The 23,549-nt window shown below is 43.1% G+C and overlaps 2 protein-coding genes across 2 annotated transcripts in view; one reads left to right on the top strand and one right to left on the bottom strand.

The window, feature by feature from the left end:
* BUD23 (BUD23 rRNA methyltransferase and ribosome maturation factor) overlaps positions 1 to 20,101 on the bottom strand; it is a 35,661-nt gene extending 15,560 nt beyond the window's left edge. The window contains exons 1-6 of the mRNA XM_029613052.1: positions 19,942 to 20,101; positions 6,843 to 6,880; positions 6,589 to 6,684; positions 5,780 to 5,862; positions 3,187 to 3,283; positions 2,873 to 2,969 (exon numbers count right to left, since the gene is read on the bottom strand). Coding sequence (XP_029468912.1) covers positions 2,873 to 2,969; positions 3,187 to 3,283; positions 5,780 to 5,862; positions 6,589 to 6,684; positions 6,843 to 6,880; positions 19,942 to 20,037 — 507 coding nt within the window. The 5' untranslated portion in view covers positions 20,038 to 20,101. The remainder of the gene's footprint in view (positions 1 to 2,872; positions 2,970 to 3,186; positions 3,284 to 5,779; positions 5,863 to 6,588; positions 6,685 to 6,842; positions 6,881 to 19,941) is intronic.
* Positions 20,102 to 20,145: 44 nt separating this feature from the next.
* DNAJC30 (DnaJ heat shock protein family (Hsp40) member C30) lies at positions 20,146 to 23,213 on the top strand. Its single transcript, XM_029613051.1, has one exon. The coding sequence runs from the start codon at positions 20,341 to 20,343 to the stop codon at positions 21,280 to 21,282; it is 942 nt and encodes a 313-aa protein (XP_029468911.1). The 5' UTR covers positions 20,146 to 20,340; the 3' UTR covers positions 21,283 to 23,213.
* Positions 23,214 to 23,549: the final 336 nt, after the last annotated feature.

The following is a 23,549-nucleotide window of genomic DNA, read 5'->3' as shown; positions in this document are numbered from 1 at the left end:
CTCAAGGTACTTGGACGACACTCGAAGCAACATTTCAAATCAATTTCCTGGATCTTCGAGCTATACGTTATGCTCTACATGCGTTCAAGGACTGCCTTTCACACAAAACTGTACTAGTACAAACGGACAACACAGTTGCCATATGGTACTTGAACAAAAAAGGAAGTACGGGCTCATATCTCCTCTGTCAAGAAGCCGCACAGATTTGGGACAGGGCCCTGACACTCCATATTTCTCCAAGCCACTTATCTGGCAGGCATTCACAACATAGCTGCAGATTGCCTCAGTCGCCAGTTCCAACCTCATGAATGGTCTCTAGATCCATTAGTAGCGACCAAGTTATTTCAACGTTGGGGTCAACCAACAATAGACCTTTCTGCATCCGAGCTGAATCACAAAGTGTACAAAATTCTGCTCTCTGCACAAACAGAAACACCAGTCAGCCAAGGACGCCTTTGCTCGCCCTTGGAATTCAGGTCTTCTATACGTGTATCCCCTGATACCGCTAATAACCAAAACTCTAGTGAAGCTACAACAGGACAAGGGGTCAGTGATACTCATAGCCCCGTATTGGCCTCAACAAATGTGGTTTGCCATACTTCTCGACCTCTCGATCACAGAGCCAATTCGCCTGGGAATAGCTCCCACTCTCATAACTCAGGACCAGGGCAGGTTGCGCCATCCCAATCTTCAATCTCTATCGCTGACAGCCTGGATGTTGAAAGCTTGATCTTAACAACCACTCAATCTTTCAGCTAATGTCTCTCAAGTGCTTGTAGCTTCACGTAAATCTTCCACACGAAAAAACTATAGTTCGAAGTGGAAGAGATTCACCTTGTGGTGTACACAAAAAGGTATTGACCATTTTTCCTGCCCCATATCATCTTTACTAGACTATCTGTGGCACCTTTCAGACTCTGGTCTCCAGACCTCGTCCGTAAGAGTACACTTAAGTGCAATCTCAGCTTACCATCATACAATAGGAGATGCACCAGTATCTGTGCAACCTCTTGTCAGTAGATTTATGAGAGGTTTAATTCACTTTAAACCACCAATACGGCCACCGGTCACAGAATGGGACCTTAATGTGGTACTAACAAGACTCATGCATTCTCCTTTTGAACCCATGGATTCCTGCGATCTTAAATTTCTCTCATGGAAGACTATCTTCTAATAGCCATTACATCTGCTAGAAGGGTTAGTGAGTTACAAGCACTTGTCACATACTCACCCTATACAAAATTCCTGCATGACCGAGTGGTACTTCATACACATCCAAAATTCCTTCCCAAGGTAGTTACAGAATTCCATTTGAATCAGTCCATAGTTTTACCCATCTTCTTCCCAAGGCCTCATGCTCACCAAGGTGAGAGGGCTTTGCACACCTTGGACTGTAAATGTGCACTAGCATACTAATTAGACCGCACTGCAGTCCACAGGAAATCCACTCAACTCTATTTCTTTTGATCCAAACAAACCGAGTAATCCAGTGGGCAAACAAACTCTCTCCAACTGGCTAGCAGATTGTATAGAGTTCTGCTATGAAAAAGCAGGTCTTCCTCTCCAAGGACGAGTAAAGGCACATTCAATAAGAGCAATGTCAACCTCAGTAGCACATTATCATTCAGTGCCTATTCTTGACATATGCAAAGCTGCAACATGGAGTTCTCTTCACACCTCTGCAGCTCATTACTGTTTGGACAAAGAAGGAAGACAAGTTTCAGCTTATGGACAATGTGTCAAAGAACTTGATTCCAGTATGATCCCAACTCCTTCTACATCTAACCTGCTGTGATTTTAGGCTGCCTCAATATCCTCCAACAATACTTTATTTTTATTTATTTATTTAAAATCTTTTCTATACCGTCGTTAAGCTAGTTGCCGTCACAATGGTTCACAATAAGGCACATAATTTCAAACTTAAATGTGTTGAGTTATATTAACTAAACAGGTGCCATCAAATACTGTAACAGTTTCATATTAAATATTACTTAGTGGTTGTGATAAGTCATGTCTACTTTAAGTATATCAGCTATAAGATAAATTAACACTTAACACTTTAGTGTTGGTTCACTACAAAATGACACAGCCTCTAGCTTGCTAATCACCCATATGCGAGGACTAGCATTCTGCTTGACCTGGGATAAAGCAAAATTGCTTACCTTGTAATAGGTGTTATACCAGGACAGCAGGATGTAGTCCTCACGAAACCCACCCGCCACCCCGCGGAGTTGGGTCCGATATGTTTTATTATTTTATGTTTGCTAACGCTCATTGCTACATACGAGACTGATCATGCCCTGTGGCTTGAGGGATCATGGCATGCTCAGTATGCCAGTATACAAGTTTCTAGAAACTTTGACAAAATTTTCCGTGATAGGCCTCCTTCAATGATGTCACCCATATGTGAGGGCCTCATCCTGCTGCCTGGGATAACACCTATTACAAGGGAAGCAATTTTGCTAAATGCTTACAATATTTACAACACAGATACTTTTAGGGGATGATATTCAGCCACTGAGTGGCTCGGTAAAGTAAGTCAGTTAAGTGTATCCAGCTAATTTTGAGACAGCCCTACAGTGCGACCATTGTTAACCGATTAACTTGCTTCTTCCCTGATGCCCCCGACTTATCTGGATATATTCTAGCTGCATAACTAATATCGCAGCTAAGCCATTTAGATGGATAATTTTTCAGTTATCTGTCTAAATGGGTTTTGAATATTAGCCTCTTAGTTTTTAAAAGTTATTGAGTTTGGGGTATCCCTCCCAGGTCCAAGCTCCAAAAGCCTCCTATACCCTCACATCAGCCCTGGGAATGACCAAACAGAACTGCTCCTCCCTATCCAGGCCATGACAACCACAGCACTCACCAGAGAAGAATAGAGCGATGAGAAGAAGTGATACAGCCGCCGCGGTGGGCTGTGTCCTCTCTTATCTGCGTTACATAGCCACTGAAGAGCCGAGATACTGAAAGAGAAGAAACTCGGGCTAAGTAAATATTTGAGAAGAGGAAAACTCTGGAACATCTGACAGCAGATTCCTGCTCAGAGAGGGACTGGACGAGCAGCTGCAGCTCTTAAATACAAGGTAAACCATACAAGTAGCACCCCACTTTAAAGCCAGGGTTTGCAGTCTCATTACAAGCTAGACATATCCCAAGCAGAAATCTTCAAAAAGGGCTTACCTGATACAACCATCAAAGGTGCCGGGGCGGAAAGGAACCCCCTGCCCCATGTCGCCAAGGATGAGATCCCCTTCTACCTCCTGCTCAACTGCAACATCTATACAGAATATTTATTTAACAGTTTTATATACCGCAGTTCAGGTAACAATGTTACTAATCACTTCGGTTCACATTTCAACAATTACAATGACAATATAAAAGGATAATTTATAATGTCTTACATAGAACAGGGAGAGTGAAACTTGGATAATAACTTACAATGAACAGGGAGAATACAATTTATGTACAAATAGCTTAGAGGAACAGAATGTGAAGTCACTGGAGCTGTCTTGGAGAGACCTAGAGCCACTGTCATGACATTCGTTCGGAGAAGCAAGTGCGCTTGGGAGATTAGTGTTGGGAGGATGTTGTGGAAGTGTCAAGGGGAGGTTTCTTCCATAGTGATCTGTGAGAGGATAAATGAGTTATGAGAATGCTTGGTTGAACAACCAGGTCTTAAGTCTTTTTTGAAGGTGGGTGTCGATTGTTCGAGCCTGAGGTCTGAGGGAGTGAGTTCCAATGTAAAGGGCCTGCGGTGGAAAGGGCTCTTCTACTTAGTGTTGTTTTTATAGGATGAGCCTGTAGAGTGCCTCTCTGGCCTTGTCTCATCGGTCGGGAGGTAGTGTGAGGCTGTAATGGGATCGTGAGCTTGATTGGGGTGGAGTTGTGGATGACTTTGTCTATGATTGAGAGGGTCTTGTAAAGGATTCTATATTTGATTGGGAGCCAGTGAAGGTTCTTTAAGATGGGTGTTATGTGGTCCCTTTTGTTGGATTTTGTTAGAATCCTTGCTGTGGCATTCTGTAGCATTTGTAACGGTTTTAATGTGTTAGCCGGTAGCCCAAGCAGCAAAGAGTTGCAGTAATCTATTTTCGAGAAAATGATTACTTGTAACACAGATCTAAAATCCTGGTAGTGTAGGAGGGGTCTTAGCCTTTTTAAGACTTGGAGTTTAAAAAAGCATTCTTTAACGGTGTTATTGATGAAACTTCTGTAGTTAAATTGATTATCGATGATGACCCCAAGATTTCTGACCTGTGGGGATAGGACTGGAAGGGATACGGCATTTGTGTTTGATAATGAGAAGTTGCTGTCTGGGGTGATGAGAAGAAACTCAGTCTTGTTGGAGTTGAGTATCAAGTTGAGTTTAGTTAGAAGGTTGTTGATGGAAAGTAGACAAGAGTTCCAATAAAGCATGGTTTTGTGTAATGAATCTTTAATCGGTATGAGGATTTGTACGTCGTCAGCATATATTATGTAGTGTGATAGATTAAGTTTGGAAAGGAGCTGACACAGAGGGAGAAGATAAATGTTAAATAATGTCGGAGACAGAGAAGATCCTTGCGGGACACCAAGTGTGGATCTGAAAGAAGGCGATTATTTGCTGTTAACCTTAACTTTGTAGAACCTGTTCTGGAGGAAGGATGAAAACCAGCTGAGGGCGGTGTTTTTGATGCCGATCTCGGAGAGACGATCTAAGAGAATATCGTGGTTCACTGTGTCGAATGCCGCCGTTAGGTCGAGAAGAATGAGCAGACAGGATTGTTTTTTCTCAAGGTTCCTGAGAATATTGTCTGATAGTGATAAAAGGAGGGATTCTGTACTTCGGGATTTACGGAATCCTAGTTGAGACGGTGAGAGTAGGTTGTTGTTGTCCAAGTGTTCAGAAAGCTGTTTATTGACTATTCTTTCCAAGATTTTGGCGATAATCGGAAGATTTGCTATGGGACGAAAGTTGGCTGGGTTATCAGGTGACAGATTTGGTTTTTTTAGAAGAGGTTTCAGGATAGCGAGTTTGAGGGGGGTGGGGACAAGGCCCTGTGATAAGGAGGCATTTATAATCTGTGATATAGGAATCGAGATGTCTTTGGCACTTGCAATCAGGAGTTTAGCTGGAATCGCATCTATCGGGTGGGAAGATGGTTTCAGTTTTTTTAGTACGTTTTCAATCTCTAAAGTGGAAACAGTCTCGAGGGTCTCAAGGCTTGAGGTGAGTAGTAGGGGGGGCGGTAAACATATGATGTGGGGAGGGGAATAGCAGGATAAGGCCCATCACTCAAGTGTATGGAGAGCATTCCCACACAAGACCAAATGTACTTAAGCATTTTTCCCATAGATACAAAATAGGAGAAAATTCTTAATACATCTGGCAAACAGAGCAAACACAGACTCACTCACTATAAAACTTATGGAGGTGCTTATTCTCTGGCAGGTTTATAGTACAGTAGGTTGTTTCTCTTGTCCAGGCAGCAGATGGACTGCACAGGATAAAGGATGCCAAGGAGTTGCCTAGATCTTAGAGCAGGCTGAGAAGTAGGGTTCAAATCCTGCTTTTTCACCAACAATGCTCCTTGTGACCTTGAGCAAGTCACTTCACCCATTACCTCAGGTACAAACTTAGGACCTGATTTACTAAGGCTTTATCCCCATTCTGTGTCTAGGAGAAAACAAATCTTTTATTGTACCTGAATGTAACTCTCCTTTAACTTGGATTTGGAAAAAGCAAGTAATTAAATCCAAATCTGTCACCAGATCTCTCACAGACCATACTTACCAAGCATAGCTGAACTTATGTCAATCCCAACCCAATGGTGGCCCTGCTCAGAAATGTAGTCCCCACTCAGTCCAGAGCCACAGCTAGAAAGAGAAGAAAGAGGAACTCAGCCATAAACAGCATAAGTACAGTGCCCATTCAGCTCAAGCTGCAACAGAATTGTGGGCAATCTCTTTCTTGCAGATGTCTCAAAACATCTACCATGCAAGAAACAAAAAAAGAGAGAACAGCTCAGAATACAATCACTAGTCTAGGGACCTATTAAGCTCCTCCTTCATATACTAGCCTTCACTTCTCCAGTTCTGTTAGATATGGATTAACTCTCCTCTCCCCATCCTCTCATATACACACCCTTTCATCACTCTCCCAGATGCATAAAAACAGTAAATAGCAAAGACTAAAGTCACTCATCCAGTCTGCCCAATTGAGATTTGTCCACGCTGGGTAGATGTGCTAAAGATTCCCATATGCAATCCAACAAGATGACCTTGCCATCTTTAACTTTGCTTCTTACAAGACCAATATTTATGCAAATACCCAGGCTTCCTTCTATGTCTTATTACCAAGTTTTGTAATAGTTTCTACTGCCAAGGTTAGCAAGGCTGTTGTAAAAAAAAAAAAAAATACAATTTGAAAATTAAAAAAATAATTTCTATCCTCCCACACTCATTGAAAATTGAGTTTTAACCACGGTCTCTCCATGCACGTGATCCCACCCTTGTTGGAAGCCCAATGCTGTGGTACCATTGCCCTTTAGGTTTGTAACAGCTGTTCTGTGCAGGTTATCCCAATGCTTTCCCTTCCCTTACCCAACATCCAGCAGATAAGAGGGTCGACCTTCAGGCAAACACAAGAGCTCCACAGCTCTCTCTGACATCTGTGTCTGGATCTCAATCATACGTGAACTATGATGAGAAGAACATGAGAGACATTACAGCACAATTCTGCAGAATGGGAGGAGAAGTGTGAAGGGTGCCTGAGTGGTGGTGGCATCTGGGACATGTCAGCTACAGAGGCCCCTATCCTGACTTAAGCAGAGATGGGTACATCCACACATCCTTACTTCTGTGTGTACTTCCTGGCTTCCTCTTCATTGTAAAACTAAGAAAAAGAGAAAGAAAGAAACATCCATAAGCAGACTCACCACTGGTTTTCTTAAAGATGATGATCCAAAGTTAACCCCAGTGGGGCTCAGTTCAAACTACTAAGCAGAAAAAGTGTAGGCTCTGTTGTAAGATTATTTCAGGTCATTTGGTGCAACAGGTACAATATTTCCCATTCAAAATGCTCAGGCAAACTGACCAACTTTATTAATTAAAAGAAAAAAAAAGCTATACTCATTACATACTGTGCTTATTTCACTAATGCATTCAGAAGTAACCACCTAAGGTCAATGTAACAGTTCTTATTTTACCCCATTGCATCTCTAGACTTGTAGTCCTGCCTTCCCTAGACAAATTGAAAGGAAAATTGGTTCTTACCTGCTAATTTCCGTTCCTGTAGTACCAATGGATCAGTTCAGATTCCTGGGTTTATTCATCCATGCCAGCAGATGGAGACAGAAAGTAAAACAGACACTGCTTCAAGTACTCTGAAGCCACCTGCAGTTCCTCAGTATTGAACTGTACCCAAGTTAAATGCAATAAACTGTGCATAACACCCAAAAAATTTCTAACAAGAACCAGTAAAAAAGTAAACTTGGCAAGACTTCTGCAATCGAAAATATACCACAGCTTTGGTGGTATACTCCCCTTTCTAGAATGGGCGAGTTCTGGACTGATCCGTGGTACTACAGGAACAGAAATTAGCAGGTAAGAACCAATTTTCCTTTCCCTGTACGTACCCGGATCAGTCCAGACTCCTGGGATGTACAAAAGCTCCCAAATGAGGGTGGGAACTGGAGAGGCCCACTCACAAGACACTCTTGCCAAAGGATCAAGACTCTAGATCCCACACATCCAGCCAATAGTGCCTAGCGAAGGTATGTAAAGACTTCAAGTCGCCGCTCTACAAATATATATTTTTTTTTTGTAATTTAAAGTTTATTGAACATCAACAAAAACATACAAATGAAATGTTTTACAGTATATATAATTATACCATCAAAAAACAAAAACATCAGTTTGTAAGGGTGCACAGAATAACAACAATAAATTTCACTCCTAAATTGGTATGTGTGTGCGCTTCTTTGTGTTTGTTCAGTTAGGTTTTCCTCCCAACCTCCCTTCCCCACCCCCATTTGTACCCCCCTCTCCCTCTGACACAAATCTATACAATCCAAACACTAGCTATGCTGTTACCGCTATGAGTGTTGGTACTTAAGTGATCATGTTTTTCTGTTGCCACCGAAAAAAAAACCATCCCATACTTGCGCGTACTTATTTAACTGTTTCCTCCTTAGCACAGAAAGTTTGCACAAATACTGAACTTTGGTTAATCTCTGAATTACTCTTAATAGTGGTGGTGCTGGTACCTTCCTCCATGAGTATGCTATTTCACCTCTGATTGGTGTGCCAGCAACTGTGTCTCAGATAGCCGACCACTGCGATAGTAAAGAAATATTGGGACCATCTGTTCAATACAGATGCACCATCTGAGGTCACTGCTGTTCTTTAAACTGTCTCTGAAGTTGTCTCACTCTTAGATAAAAGAAAGACACATGTATCGCTTTGTAGTCTTAGGGAAAACAATGAAGAGTTATAAAATCAAGGTTAGTTAAGCTTCCCAGGGCTCTGTGAAATATTAGAAGTAGCAAATATCTAAACAAATGTTTCTCTGTAACCTCGTGACTAATTCAAAGGAGTGTTGTCTTAATTACTGGGGAGAAAGATATTTAAGAATGACCAAATTCGATCACAAATTAAGTCGGGCTCTCAAGCCTACGAGACCCGACTTCCTTATGCATAAGAGATAGATAGATAAATAAATATCTATCTATTTATTTATAACTATTAAATAAGAACTAAGAAATAAAGGCTATTATTCATAAGAAATACACTGTCTATGTTGTCCTCTGTGTCCTTGGTAAACTTTTTTATTTCAGATGGTGCATTGTTCCGGGAATCAAAGAAGGGAGTGCTGGCCTGGCCTGAGCCGGGGAAGAGGACGCCTAGGACAGGACACGCACAGCCATTCCCTCTCTTGATTTGAACAGAATACAGGACACAGGATCCCTGAAGGTATTTTTAATCTTTTTCTCTTTGTTTTTTTTGTGCTGTACCATTTGTATTGCACTAACATTGAGACCTTTAAGGGAAATGTGTTTACTCATTATTTTTGCACTGTTAAGTGACTTATGTGTTCCTATGAATAACAAAGCGTTCAGTATTACAAAGGTACCTGATAAAGCCTGCTGCTTAACGGATAAGGGCACAGGGCTCCAGCCGGCAACTTAAGAAAAAGAAAAATCCTGCTGCTTATGTAACAGGGCGCAGGACAGTAAAGCCAGCTGCTAAAAAAACAGGGCGCTAGGCTTCTGGATAAAAATACCGGGCCCGGTGAACTACAGGGAAGTAAAATCCCTAGATTTACAGCCTAAGGTTAATAGGTTGGGACAGTCTGGGCAATCAACATTCAGGGAGACAAATTCTCTGGGATTGTCTAGGACTGGGATACAGAGTAGTGAATTCCCTGGGTATTTAGCCTTAAAAACGGCTAGGATAAGTATGGGAACACTTGCATACATGGAGTATTTGTGATACAAGAGGAGAGTGTCTGTAATCCGACAAAGGATTGCTACTGGAAAAAAAAAAAAAACTATACAAGGAAAATTTAACAACAGTGCCAGTTAGCCTATGGTTTAAAACCCTTGCCCTGCTGGCAAGGCTGAGAGAAGAACATAAAAAAGGGAAAATGTAGTTTGCAATCTGGGTTTTTATTTATGTCTGATTTTTGCTGTAATGCATTACAATTTTTATGGCAATTCCAGCACTTGAAAGGTCACAGTAAGTACTTTAATTTAGTAGAATTCTTTCAGAAAGATTGGTTTCATCAGCCTTCTCTGGCTGGCTAACATGTGGTTAAAACTTAAAAAGACCATACAATAGGCATAGGAGGTATATTGCATTTTGTACTGAAAGCATCTAATTCGGTTCTTGTTGATTTAAGTTATAAGATTGATTTATGGGATGGACAGTGGCTGCTTCTCAGTGTAACAATTTAACCCCTAAAACATTTCTCTGGTACGTTTGGTTTTTTAAATTATTAATTAAGGATTGTGATATATGTAGCTGCTATCTGTGAATTGTAAACACATGTACCAGGGATTTTAATTGTTTTAACCCCTAATAGGCAGAGATTTTTGATTTATAGATGAATCCTGTACAAAATCAAACCCAGGATTGCTTTGCTGCTACTTAGAGGTAAACAGTTCTCACTACCATCACAAAATGTCTGCACAGGGAGCAGAATTTATGAATGATGCTCTAGTTCTCCTGACAGTTTTCACTGCTTCACATTATATATATATATATATATATATATATAAATATATTTTCATCTATTAATAAACACTATATGAGTAGTGCACAACCCATGTACCAGCATATGGGTTCCAAAAATTTACAGACACCTTTTTCTTTGTAACCAGGTTAGAAATGTTTCTTAATATTTGTCATTATAGAAAAGAGTAAAGGAGGTGAAGATTTAATAAACTCCTAAGGTAGCATTAGAAGAATAAACTATAGCATGGTAATGTAGTGTCTGTAATTAGAGTCAATCATACAAAAATAAGGATTCAGAATTAACCATGACTTACAAAACTTATAGTTTATAGCACTGACAGTTATCCCAGAAGGTTAAGATACCTTAGTTTGTTAATGTTCTTTTGTATTGTCTCACCCAGTTTTACATAAGTCATATTGGAGTAGAAAAATGTTTTCTGCATTCATTAGGTCTTAAAGTATTAAAAGGTAAATTTCAAATGTGTCAATTAAAATAAGATTATGTTTTGTTTCACAGATTTACATAATACTCAGGTAATCACATTGGAACGCATGATAAAGTATGAACTCCTTTTACAATCAAGGAATATAATCTCTGTTCTGCTCTCACCCCTGCTACCTTGTTACCAGAAATAATTGATTTAGATGTTCCAGACCATGATTGTGCAATGTTAATGGAATGTGAATTACAACCCCGGGAAGGCTTAAAAGATATCCCTCTCTCTAATGCTGACGCAGTTTACTCTCCATGATAGTGCAGGCTCGCTGCAGATTGAATGTGCTGTGTGTGTGTCCGGTGGGGGGGGGGGGGGGGTGCTGGAGGCTGGACCTCTCACCAGGGGAGAGGGATTGTGTCTCACTTGTGGGGCATTGTGGAAGGTGAGAGAGTTTTTGGCAGCGGATGGGGGAATGATCCTTTGTTAAAGCTTTGCTAGAAGCTATCTTGTTGCCTCTTGGGCTGGCAGTAGTAAAAAAAACCACCAAAAAAAAAACCCAACTTTTGCACCACTCATGGGAATGCTAAGAAGGAAATATTTAGGATTTTTTGCTGGTTTCTCCCCAGTCATTTCCTCAATCAATTTGATAATCTCATCCCAAAATTGTACAATTTTAAGGCACTCCCACCAAATATGGAAAAATGTCCCTTCCTCTCCACATAGTCTCCAACAGGATTTTGTCGCCTTTGGAAACATGCGGTTTAGCCGAACCGGTGTAAGATACCACCTATAGAGTATTTTATAACTATTCTCCACAATGGCTGCGGAAATAGAGCACTCTCTAACCCCCAAAAAGCATAAATCCCAGTGTTCCTCGGCCAATACAGATCCCAGGTCCTGTTCCCAATGAATAATGTGCCCTGGTTTTGGTTTAAGGTCCTTATTCAAAAGCCTATATATTTTGGACAAACCTTTCTTAATCAAGTGGATCCCACAATATCCCTCAAACAAATGACCTCCCAAGCCACAGATCTGCCACCACTTCCTTTTGGGTCAGAAAATGCACCACCTGCATATAGAAATAATGATCTAAAGGGGTCAGGGAGTTAATTTCTTGCATATCCTGGAAGGATCTCAACCCAGAGTCTCCCCAAAAATGCTCTATTCTGCAACACCCCTTCTCCTCCCAGTTACGTGCTGCAGTGTTGGAGCAACCCGGGGGAAAAGCCTTATTTAAAACTATAGGCGTACGATAAAAATATGCTCTATCCCCTACCAGTTCCGCTTTCCACTTATCCCAAATTTTTAATGTTGTAGCTACTGTGGGTGGGACTAAACCTGGCAGAGTCCTTAACCAATGTGGAAGCCAAAGCAGACTATCTGGATTTGTAGAATTCAATAACGCCTTTTCCAACCCAATCCAACGTTTGGTCGTGCTTCTGCCATGCCAGTCTAAAATGAATTTAAGCCGTGCAGCCACATAATACCATCGAAGGCATGGAACTCCCAATCCTCCTCTCTCCTTGAATAAGAATAGCACCCGGCAGCTCACCTCTTCCAGATAAAGGAGAATAGCTGCCTTTGCCACTGGTCTAGATATATATCTGGTACTTCGACAGATAATGTCTGGAAAAGATAATTAAGCTTTGGCAAGGTGTTCATCTTTATGGCAGCTATTCTGCCTAACTATGACAGATCAGTTCGTTCCCATTGCCTCATATCTTTCGTGACCTTACGCCACAGATCAATGTAATTCATGCTAAACAGTTTATTTAAATCAGGGCCAATTTTCACTCCCAAATACTTTATGTCAGAGCTTTGCATTTTAAATGGCAATTTCTCCTTCACTTCTCGGACTTCTTCATCAGACATGGATATATTTAAAAACTCCAACTTCCCTGCATTTAACTGATAGCACAGTTTAGCAGGATATCGGGTATTTCGTCCATCAAATGTGGAAGTGAAGAGATTGGGTTAACCACTGTGAATAGCACATCAGCAGCAAACATGGACAATTTATACTCTTGGCCTCCCAGACTTATACCCTGGATTCCCTCATTGTCCCATATTTTAATGGCCAGAGGTTCCAGGTATAAAGCGAAAAGTAATGGCGATAGTGGACAGCCTTGTCTGGTTCCCCGTCCAATTCGGAAAGCCTCAGAATATCCATTTACTCTTACGCGCACACTAGGGTTACTATAAAGTTTACCAATCCGTGTGGAAAAATTTCCACCCAGCCCATTTTTCCAGTAATAAAAATAAATAGTCCCAGTGGACCACATCAAAGGCTTTCTCTGCATCCACAGTGAGCAAAGCCGATGAAATTTTGGGATTCTGCGTTTTCCATATAAGGTTAATTACCCTCCTGACATTATCAGCTGCTAAGCGTCCCGGCATAAACCCTGTTTGATCAGGGTGAATTAACTCACTTACTACACCCCTTAATCTATTAGCTAAAATTTTTGCCAATAACTTGAGGTCCAGATTGATAAGAGATTGGCCTGTATGACCCACATAATTTTGATGCAGATTAAGAATGTATTTTATTGGCAGATATTTTTGTCGTTGGTGTAACACAGGTGGATAATCCATGAAGTTTGAAATTAACTATTGGGGTTGACTCTCCTGCGGCTGGTGGTCAAGTGGAGTGATTTGAAGGGTTTCTTTCAGATCCCTGGTGATTTTAAATTAACATCGATCTTGTGGCTATTTATAAAATCAATGGAACGGTTGGTACTGTCTTAATGGTGAAGGTGCACAGGGTGTACTTACCCGTTTATAAAATAGTTATTTATTTAAAGTAGGGATTGTTTGTTTACTTTTTATAGGTTATAGAGACCGGGATCATGTGGAATTAACAATCTTGTTATGTGCCACCATCAATGTTACAAAGTTACAGCTTATACACCAAGGAAATAGTAATGAGATGATGACAGGACAACTGTGCCATTAAAGAACATACAAACTTTCCCCGGAGGAAGCCCTAAATTTTGGGTGAAACAGGTATCCTGTAGGGTGTATAACAATGAGATTACATATTCAATAAATATAATACATGATTGTAAAATTTATAATATTTCATTTGTAGGCTTTTTGCCAAATTATTAAACAGCTGTCAGATATATGTATTACATTTAATATAAAAAAAATGCTATATGTTGGGCATGTCAACATGGAGGTAATGGGATATATGCAAGTTGTTAATGTTAAATTTTAGAGGTATTAGGGGTATGTGTATGAATGGTTGGAATGAATGGTTATTGAGTAAAAATGCGTCGTTGATGGTTTTAATATGTGATTTTTCTAGCACATGTGGGTACTAATTAAACATGATTGATTTAAATTGGTGAATAAAATTATTATTCAATGGCATTATAATTGTGCAGAGTCCTCTGTTATAGGTTTTGTGGCCACATAATGTTGCATCACATCCCGGCTTTGGTAGAACTGTAATACCTGTACAGTTAGCTGCAGCATCAACAGTGCCGGAGGTCAATAACTCATTAAAGGCCTGAGAGAGTGGCTTCGCAACCAGAGACTGGAGGGTTTTTTTTTATAAAAACTAGCCGAAAATCCATCCAGTGCAGGTGCTTTGCCTACTTTCAACTCCATGATTACATAGAGAACTTCAGTTTCCGGTATCTCCCTATTTAAAGACTCTCTGTGCTGTTGGGATACTTGGGGTATCCTTAAACCATTCAAATATTGTTCAATGTTAGTTGCAATATCTGTCCTAGTATCATATAACTCCTTGTAGAATTGGGAAAACCCAGTCCTGATGTCCTCACTGTCTGAGAAAATTTCCCCCTATCTTCCCTTTATTTTAATTATCTGGTTGTGAATGCTTCGTTTTTTTAATTTTCTGGCAAGAATTTTACTAGCCCTATTTCCTCCCTCGATATACTTACTCTTGCTTTACTCTAATTGAAAAACAATTCGTTCTATAATCAGACTCTTAATTCACTCCTAAGCTTGCCCAGTTTGATCCCCACCCATGTGTCCACTTGCCTTTTATGTCTAAGCTCTAACCGTGCTGTACTCGACAGTAGCTTGGACTTACGCTCTTCCTTTAAAAAAAAAAAAAAAAGTTAAGTATAAGGCCCTTGCAATAATTTTTCCTCTCGCCACTGCTTTGAAACAGTTCCAGAGGGTACCTTTTGATATGTCCCCAGTGTCATTTTCCTCCAAGTATTCCACCATTTCCCTTGCTAAATTTGAGCAATAAGTGTCATCATCCAGGATACTTTCATTCAAACACCAGATTTTCTGCCCCTGGGAGACCCCCAGTCCTGCTAATGAAAGCCATATTGCAGCATGGTCAGACCATGTGATCTCATGTATCCCTGAGTCTGACACTTTGTTAACCAGAGACAACCAAACCTAAAAGAAAAATTACAGAGGAAAATAAAACTTACCCCCGGTCAGAGAATGAGGAGAGAGCAAGAGAGGACAGACTAGCCGAAGCCACACCTCCCCAAAAATTGGAAACTTTTTTTTTCCCCCCCCCCAAAAAAACTTGATCCAAAATGTTAATAAGACTAAAGAAAGAAGAAAAGGAGCAGAAAGGAGTAAATCCCTGCTATCCTGGGGAAGCCACTGGTTCCCCAACTCACATCTGGAGTCAGAAAGATACTGAGCTCCTGCAGAGGGTGTGCTCGCCTATAGGGTGACGTTCCTTGAAGTCTGTTCTGACTCCATCTGCTGGACGGGGGACATAACCCACCGTCTGGACTGATCCTGGTACGTACAGGGAACCAGAGACTTATCTACCAAGAAAAAATCAAGTCTAGAGTACACATTGTGCGCTTTGGAGAAAAATGTGTAGTTTCTCTCGGTGGGATGGTATAAACGCCAGATATCAAGAAGGTCATAATCAGTGATAAGAGACTTTAAAGCCCTCCTGTTCCTCTTGGTAGGCCCTCCCGCAGTTCCACTGTTATCTAGAAATGGGTAATTGGTAATATTGAAATCCCCTGCTATTATCAAGAAGCCATCGGCCCATTGTTTTAATATAGATAATTTCTCAAATAAAATCCCTTGATTTGTATTCGGAGCATATGTTCACTAATGTATACATATCTTTTCCCAACTTAAATTTCACCACAATGAATCAACCTTCCTCATCCCGGATCACAGAACAGACCTCCACCACCAAGTTTTGTGCGAACAGTATCCCCACCCCAGTATATTTAGAAGCTTTGGAGGCAGAGGCGAAATACTTTGTAGGGAATTTGTGTGATAACATCAGTCTCTCATAAGAGTATATCTGCCTTTGCTCTAACCGTATCGTGTAGCAATTTCTTATGCTTAACATACATATTCAAATCTTTAACATTCCATGATAAGATTTTTAAAGAACCCATCTTATCTGTGATAGCCTCGTTCCCCCCACCGAATAGTCCTAATAACAACCTGTGGAGGCAGTGTATCACCTATTTGGATAGGTTTCAAGCATCGTTGCTTAGTACCTATAATTGGACCAATCCGTGAAATGTATGGATAGAGCGACTAGCAAATCCTGCTCAGTGAATTCCCCCTTTCCCTCCCTGCCCTCCCCCATCTGCTATGCACTCCACTTCTTTGAGGAATGAAGGCACCAGTTTACCCTCAGCCCTGGGAGAAATCACAGCCTCCCCCGCCCCAATATCATAATAACATTAAACTTTCCCTCCCGACTAACAAAATATTAGTCATATCAATTGTACCGCAATAAACCAAATTTTCACATTGAACTGGTAAAAGTCAATCTTTAAAGCTCGAGTGCACTGGCTTCAAGATGACCTGCTCCTAGTCCTGAGCCCTCACAAATTGAGATCTCAACTGCTCAGTTTTGCTTCAGGTCTCACTATCCCACTGGGCCTTCCCATCGTCTGATTGCCGACACAGTGTCTTTCCGCCGTGGGTGACTCTCTGCCAGCAAGCACTGGGGTCCTTTTGCAGAGGAACGCTAGAGGGGCTCACCATAATATTAGGGCCTACCGGCATGCCTGCTGCATTCATAATGGTCCTTGCTTCTTCCACGGTTCAGACTCTTGAAGAAATTCCATTGATAGTGAAAAACAATCTGAAAGGAAACAGCAACTTATGTTTATGATTCCTGGATCACAATGCCTGTACTACCTCCCGAAAATCTCTTCTTTTTTTTAATCCTTACTGGAGAAACATCCTGGAACAGTTCAATTTTGTAACCATGCCAGTGTAGATCGCGCAGTGTCCGTGCTTGTTTCATGATTTGCTCCTTCACCGCGTACTCATGAAAGCAAACCACAATGTCACCGGCGTGGCCATTCCGGGGTTTTGCAAGCGCTCTGTGGGCTCTAGCTAGCTTTATTGTAGCAGGCTCTTCCAATATCACCTCAGGGGATAAGATCTGACTGCAAATATCCAGGACCACCTTATGGCAATCCATATAAGCAGGTTGCCCCGCCTTGACCGATTTTCCAGGTCCTCGACTCAGTCCCTCAGCTTGATAGTTTCATCATTAATACGTTGGAGCTCCTGCTGTAATCCCTCAGTGGCTGTATCTTGTTCCTCCTGATGGGTTTCAAGTGCTTCCACCCGGTTTCCCAGTTCTGTGTAGTCAGCCCTCAGTTTTGCCACAATATTTTCGAGCTCTTGCTTTAAATTGGCCCATATCTATATGTATGGCACCAAATCACTGCTGAAAGTCCTCCCTGGACAGAGTGTCCCCTGATTTAGGGTCAGTCCTGCAGGACTCCACCACAACTGCTGCTGGTGAGCCTGAGCTGGCGCCATTTTTTCCCCCTCTCCTCCTCCATCTCCCACGTATTTTGCAGCGCTGCAGAATCGTAGGAAAATTTTTTTGAATCAGGGAATTTTTTCCTCACCGACATCCTCCTCGTGTGCGGTCTCAGCGGCAGCGATTTCGCGTCTTTTTGAGTGCTGGTTGCTTTGTAGGGAGCTGTTTTTAGGGCGATCGGGGCCGGAGCTCCCCTCTCAGGCTGCCATCAGCCTGCGTGATGTCATTTCTTCCCGCTCTACAGATTTCTTGTGGAGAGACCAACTGGGCCTCCGCCCAAGAGGTCACTTGAGAGTAGAATGGACCCTCAAACTGTCCGGAACTTGCTTGCCCCTAAAGATGTAAGCCAAGCCAATAGCCTCCTTAAGCCACCTTGCAATGGTAGTTTTGGAGGTATGAGACTCCTTCTTCGGACCACTCCACAACACAAAAAGACGATCAGATCTTCTAAAATCGTTTGTGACTTTAAGATAGCGTAGCAACACCCTACGAACGTCCAGCAGCCTAAGATCTCGTGCATCAGTCTCAGAATCACTCAAGTCTGAAAAGGCTGGCAATTCCACTGACAGTGGAAGGTGGAAACTACCTTTGGGAGAAAAGAAGGCACCGTCAGCACGATAAAGCCTGCAACTCTGAAATTCTTCTTGCAGAGCAAATGGCTACCAAGAAAACGACCTTCACAGTCAAATCCTTAAGGGTCGTCTGCGGGTAGGTTTGAACGGAGCCCCATACAAAAACCTCGTAGCACGAGATTAAGGTTCCAAAGAGGGCAAACTCTCCGCACGAGAGGACACAAATTCTTGACTCCCCGAATAAATCTGGTCACGTCGGGATGAGCAGACAATTGGTATCCATCCACCTTCCCTCTCAGGCAGGCCAAAGCCACCATCTAAACTCTAAAGGAGTTGAAAGCGAAGCTTCCTCCTCCGACTAGGTGCCCTGGGCTGCTTTTCTCTGCCATACCGCTCCCCAGCCAGAAAGACTGGCATTGGTAGTAAGGATGGCCCAATCCGGGACCTCCGATGCGAAAAGGTCATACAGTTGTGGCCCGAAGCAGGAGGAAGAGCAATAGCGTTGCTCCCCCACCCAAACAGATGCAGGAAGTAGACCCATACCAGCCCATGTGCCACCTCAAGAAAGAGAGTCCCCGTCTGTCGTGGGGGCTGAAGAAGGAAGCCGCTGCTGTGCTTCTGATGGGAAGTGGGGTAGGAAGCGATAGAGTGTTATGACTATGTGTGTTATGTGTCTTAGAACATGTCTGGGGTATGTATGTGAGAGAGAGAAATGGAGAGAGCCTATGGGCAGGGGTGTACGAAAGCGTGTGCAAGAGAGAGGGGGAGTCTGTGTGAGGGAGAGGGGAACACACAGAGAAGCACCAAAGGAATTATCCACTTCAGGTGCCAAATCTACTTTATAAATGAGCTCTGACCGATGGCCCACAAATGCGCAGTAGAGAGCAGATCTACCGCGCATGCGTGGGCAGCAGAGCACGTCGGTCAGAGCGGAGCTACAATATGGCACTGGGAGGAGCAGCAGCAGAGCAGCGACGGCAGTATCGGGAGGAGCGGCGGCGGTATCAGAGTGTCGAGCGCGCCAGCATATGGCGCTGGGAGGAAATGCAGCGGTGGGGAGGAGCAGCTGAGGCACACACAAGGGAGGGATCCCTGGAGACCTCCCATCTTTGTGTTTGTGCCATCCAGTGAGAGCGGGGCCACACTGAAGAAAACGAGAGGGAAGGGTTTGTGGATGAGGTGAGATGGGGAAGAAAAGGGAAGATGAGACGGGATGGAAGGAAAAGTGATGTGAGTGAGTAAATGGGAAGAGTAAGAAGTTGTGGAGAACAGAAAAAGAGGGCATGGAGGAGGTCTGAGGGAGAGGGAAAGGGTTGTGGATGAGCTGAGAGGAGATGGGAGGGGATTGGGAGAGGGTGGGGAGTGACTGAGGGAAGGGGAGGAAGAATGAGGGGGGGAAGCAGTGGGAGAAAGAGGGTAAGACTGAGGGAAGGGAGGGGGTGACAGGTGAATGAAGGAGGGGAAGGGGGGAGTGAGGGAGAAGAAGTGTAGAAGGGTGCAGTGTCCGAAAACGGACCGAAAAGAAAACTTTAATGTAGCCCGTTGTTACGGGCTTAACGGCTTGTATTTTAGATAGGCCACTGAGTCTACCAGATTGTTTTACTGACGCACATTTTACCATAGCTATTTTTGTGCAGTTAAACTTACTATGCCAAGATTCACCCCGTTATGCATCGAGCCATAGTCCCCAGCTACCCAGTCACAGCGCCTACGTCCGGGGCAGAAAGGCAGACCCCTATATTCATGAAATTATTTTTACAGTTAGTAAATTTAATAACAATTGTCAACCCTGATAACACACAACTCCTCGTCTCCTTTACTACAAGTCCCAGAAAGCATGTGGATAAGGGACATTTCCGCCAGGCCCGGTACTACAAGTCTCAGGAGGCACTGTCGTCAGAGAGACTGGACGGCGCAGAATCTAACAGCCATGGCCACGGGGCTCACTTACCAGCTCCGGTGGCCCTCGGTGCTCGGGACGCTTCGTGCTGCCCGCCATGCTCCACAACGTCAACACGTTCCTGTCTCTGTGACGCCATAACGTCATCACGCCACTTCGTTGACGGCTCTCTGATTACAATTAGCCGACGGGCTGTCGCAAAGCGGAAGTTCTGATTGGCAAAGTGAAATATCTGTCAACTGTTACCTGTCTGGTCTTGGTTGTATCCGGCCCTCGGTCTCTGATTGGTGAAGTTGTCCGCCTCTGATTCTATGACGGGAGGAGTTGGGTGTCTATCACGGTTCGGGAGCGTGTGTGGTTTTTCTTCAGTCTCCGATTGGTTAAATTGTCCGGAAGTAACTGTTAGGCGGATATGGGTGTTTGAGTGATGGAAGTGATGCACGCCGGCCAATGGAGGTCAGGAGGAGGTTGGTAGGTAGCCGGCTTTGCCATCTGAGATGGATTCCGGCCTCGAGTACTTGGCTACTCGTGGATGGAATCTGGACTGAGTCCTGTGAGTGCAGCAAAGACCTGCAGGAGGCCGGTGGCGCCTGGTGGAGAGAGGAGCGGGGCGGCTCCATCGGGGCTCAAACGGCAGTGGTCGCCTGTACCGTGCCTTGGCCTAAGGCTCCACGGCGGAGACTCTCTGCCCGGAGCCGGCCGTTGATGCTTACGGTGCCCTCCACCCCCCGAACTCAGTACTGCCTCCGTGCACCTTGCTGCGCAGAGACTGCGCTCAGGGCCGGCACCAGAGCATATTCCACCAACAAGAAGGGCGGAAAGGCCAATAATAGCTGCAGTGCTACCAGAAGGGCCCCCCTCCATCATAGCAAAACCGCTTACTACGATATACTGGCGGTGGCGAGCACCGCCACGCAGGCCCAAATCAAGACAGCCTATTACAAGCAGTCTTTCGTCTACCACCCCGACCGCAACGCGGGCAACGAGGACGCGGTCAGCCGGTTCAGCGAGATCAGCGAGGCCTATCTGGTGCTGGGCAACGTGGCGCTGAGGAAGAAGTATGACCGCGGCATCCTGAGCCAGGAGGACTTGCGCAGCGCCGACAAACCGTCCGGCAAGGTGGAGAGCCCGACCACCCGCAGGAGGACACAAACCACCTCCGCCAGATACAGCCCCACCAAGCCCGTCTTTGACTTCGACGAGTTCTATCGAGCCCATTACGGAGAGCAGCTGGAGCGGGAGCGCTTCATGAGGTGGAAGCGGGAAGAGCTGCGGAAGCGCAAGTTGGACTTGGACCGGAAGTTTCAGCTCTCCAAGTTGTCAGAGCTCTCGGCCCTAGCTTTGTTCTTAGCAGCCATCTATATCTTCCTTAAGTGGAAGCCGAGCAGTTGAGTGCTAGCTGATTGTCTTGGCTGGCATTTGATGGTGCCTTAGTACTGATTGATTACTGTAAAGGGGATTGTTTACTCCTCTTACCTGAACTACGTCTTGTTTCCAGGGCTTTATACCCCTCAAACAGCCACAAGTGCCACCCTTTTACCAAGTACAGGTGCTGCTATTTCTCGCTTACCCAGTGGACAGGGTGGGTTGTGTTGTTTTTGTTTTATTTTATTTGTTTTTTGCCTGTACCTGATTTCAGTAGCCCAGGGTAAGTTCATAGTTTTCCCAGAGCACAATTTCCTGTAGCAAATCATAAAATGAGCATTTGGCCAAATTGTTTTTGGTTAATATTTTGCCTCTCACTAGCATATACTGCTGGTACTTCCAGTGGAATGGCAGTTAGACTGTTCCACTGTGCACCATGGGAAAGCTTTCCCTAAAGTACTTTTTAAAACTCAACATAAATTTTATTGTAAATGTTAAATTTCTTCATGCTTTGTAAGCTAATAGTTGCTGCAGTGTCTTACTGTACGGCCAGTACTTTGTACACGATTGATTGAGATGAACAACTACACCTGTGTGCAATAACAGTATAAAACAAGAAACACTAGAAGCATCTATAGAGCTCCATACCTTGCCATAAAGGAAGTTCTCCCTTCATTCAACCGCACAGATGCTCATCCTCTTGCTCTTCACATCAATAAAGCATACATCATACATCACAGGGCACATAAGGAGTTCTTCATCATGTTTTTGATATATAAAGATTCTCCTTTGGTTCAAAGCCTCATAGAGAAGTCATTCTCATCTCTTAAGTGTGCAGCTAGTCCTGCCTTTAGCTGAGCAATAGAAAGGTATCTCTTTCCCTCCAGAACGTGCTCATTTCTTATTTTGGCAATGCAGTTTAGAAGCCATGGGATCCATGTGCAGTCGTGTTGTTTTGCATAATTTAGATTTGTCTTTGCAATTATCCCTCATGAAAACTGGAATCTTCATATAGTGGATCTGCTTTATTAATGGTTTGTACCAATTTTGCTCCAGTGCAAAAATTGAACCAAAAGTGTGCCATTTTCCCTCCAGAAAATATTTGGGGGGGGGTAGTGAGGGGGAAAGTGTGTTGATGTTTTTAATGGAAACTGAATATCTAATTGTAAGAAATACTGTAAGTAAAAATAAAGCTGGTGCAAAATTTACCCCAAAGCAAAACTGATACAAACCTGTGAGGCAAGTGTAATAGATATTTGTTTATCAGTTTGTAGAAGGCCTTTTGTCATTCCTAGTCATAAATATCTTGGTGGTAATGAGATATTGTATTCAGTGCCTATCTTGCTCCCACCAAGAAGTCAGGCAGGCTGTTGCCATTTTTTTTTTTTTTTTTGCAGCAACCCCATGTAGTAAGAAATAGGATTTAATGCCCTTGGAGTTACTTCCAGTGTTAGTAGGCTTACCTTAAAAGCTTGCGCTCCTTTTCAGCATTCCCAGTCTCAACCAAGCTGATGAGTTTTTAAGCCATAACTAAGGACATTTTTCCTGTGAATTTATCATGGTTTATTATGACAAGAAAAACAGGAGAAAATTTAGTTGAAAAAAAAATACATTTTTCTAGGTAAATATCTGAGTTCATTTTGATGGACAGAAGCCAGGACAATAAAACATTAAGATTCTCCCACCCAACCACTCAGTCAGTAGCATCCCTAGCTCTATCCCCATTCCCTACCTAGCAAGCCTCTCTCTCTCCTCCCCCCAAGAATCTCCCTTTTTTTTTCCTCCTCCTCCCTGCCATGCAATGTAACAGCATTCATACTTACTGGTTGGTGGTGGTTCCATTCTTCTCTCCCGTAGGGCAGCATGCTTATCGAAGCTCCCATGCTTTGCCACACCGCACTTCTGCTTCTGTGCATAAGAACATAAGGCTTGCAATACTGGCTCAGACCAAGGGTCCATAGAGCCCAGTATCCTGTTTCCAATAGTAGCCAAGCCAGGTGCCAAGTACCTGGCAGGAACCCAAGGGGTAGATAGATTCCAAGCCGCTTATCCCAAGAATAAGCAGTGGATTACTGCAACTCTCTCTTAATTGTTAATAGACTTTTCCTCCAGGAACTTGTCTGAACCTCTTTTAAACCCAGCTGTACTAATAGCTTTCACCACATCATCTGGCAAAGAATTGCAGAGCTTAATTTGTGCATCAAGTAAAAAAAATATATTTTCTCATATTAGTTTTAAATGTATTATCCAGTAATTTCATTGTATGTCCTCTGGTCTTTTGTACTTGGCGAAAA

Source organism: Rhinatrema bivittatum, chromosome 8, assembly GCF_901001135.1.
Source record: "Rhinatrema bivittatum chromosome 8, aRhiBiv1.1, whole genome shotgun sequence".
Classification (NCBI taxonomy): domain Eukaryota; kingdom Metazoa; phylum Chordata; class Amphibia; order Gymnophiona; family Rhinatrematidae; genus Rhinatrema; species Rhinatrema bivittatum.
Note: the sequence above shows the minus strand (reverse complement) of the source record. Positions and strands in the feature narration are given on the sequence as shown.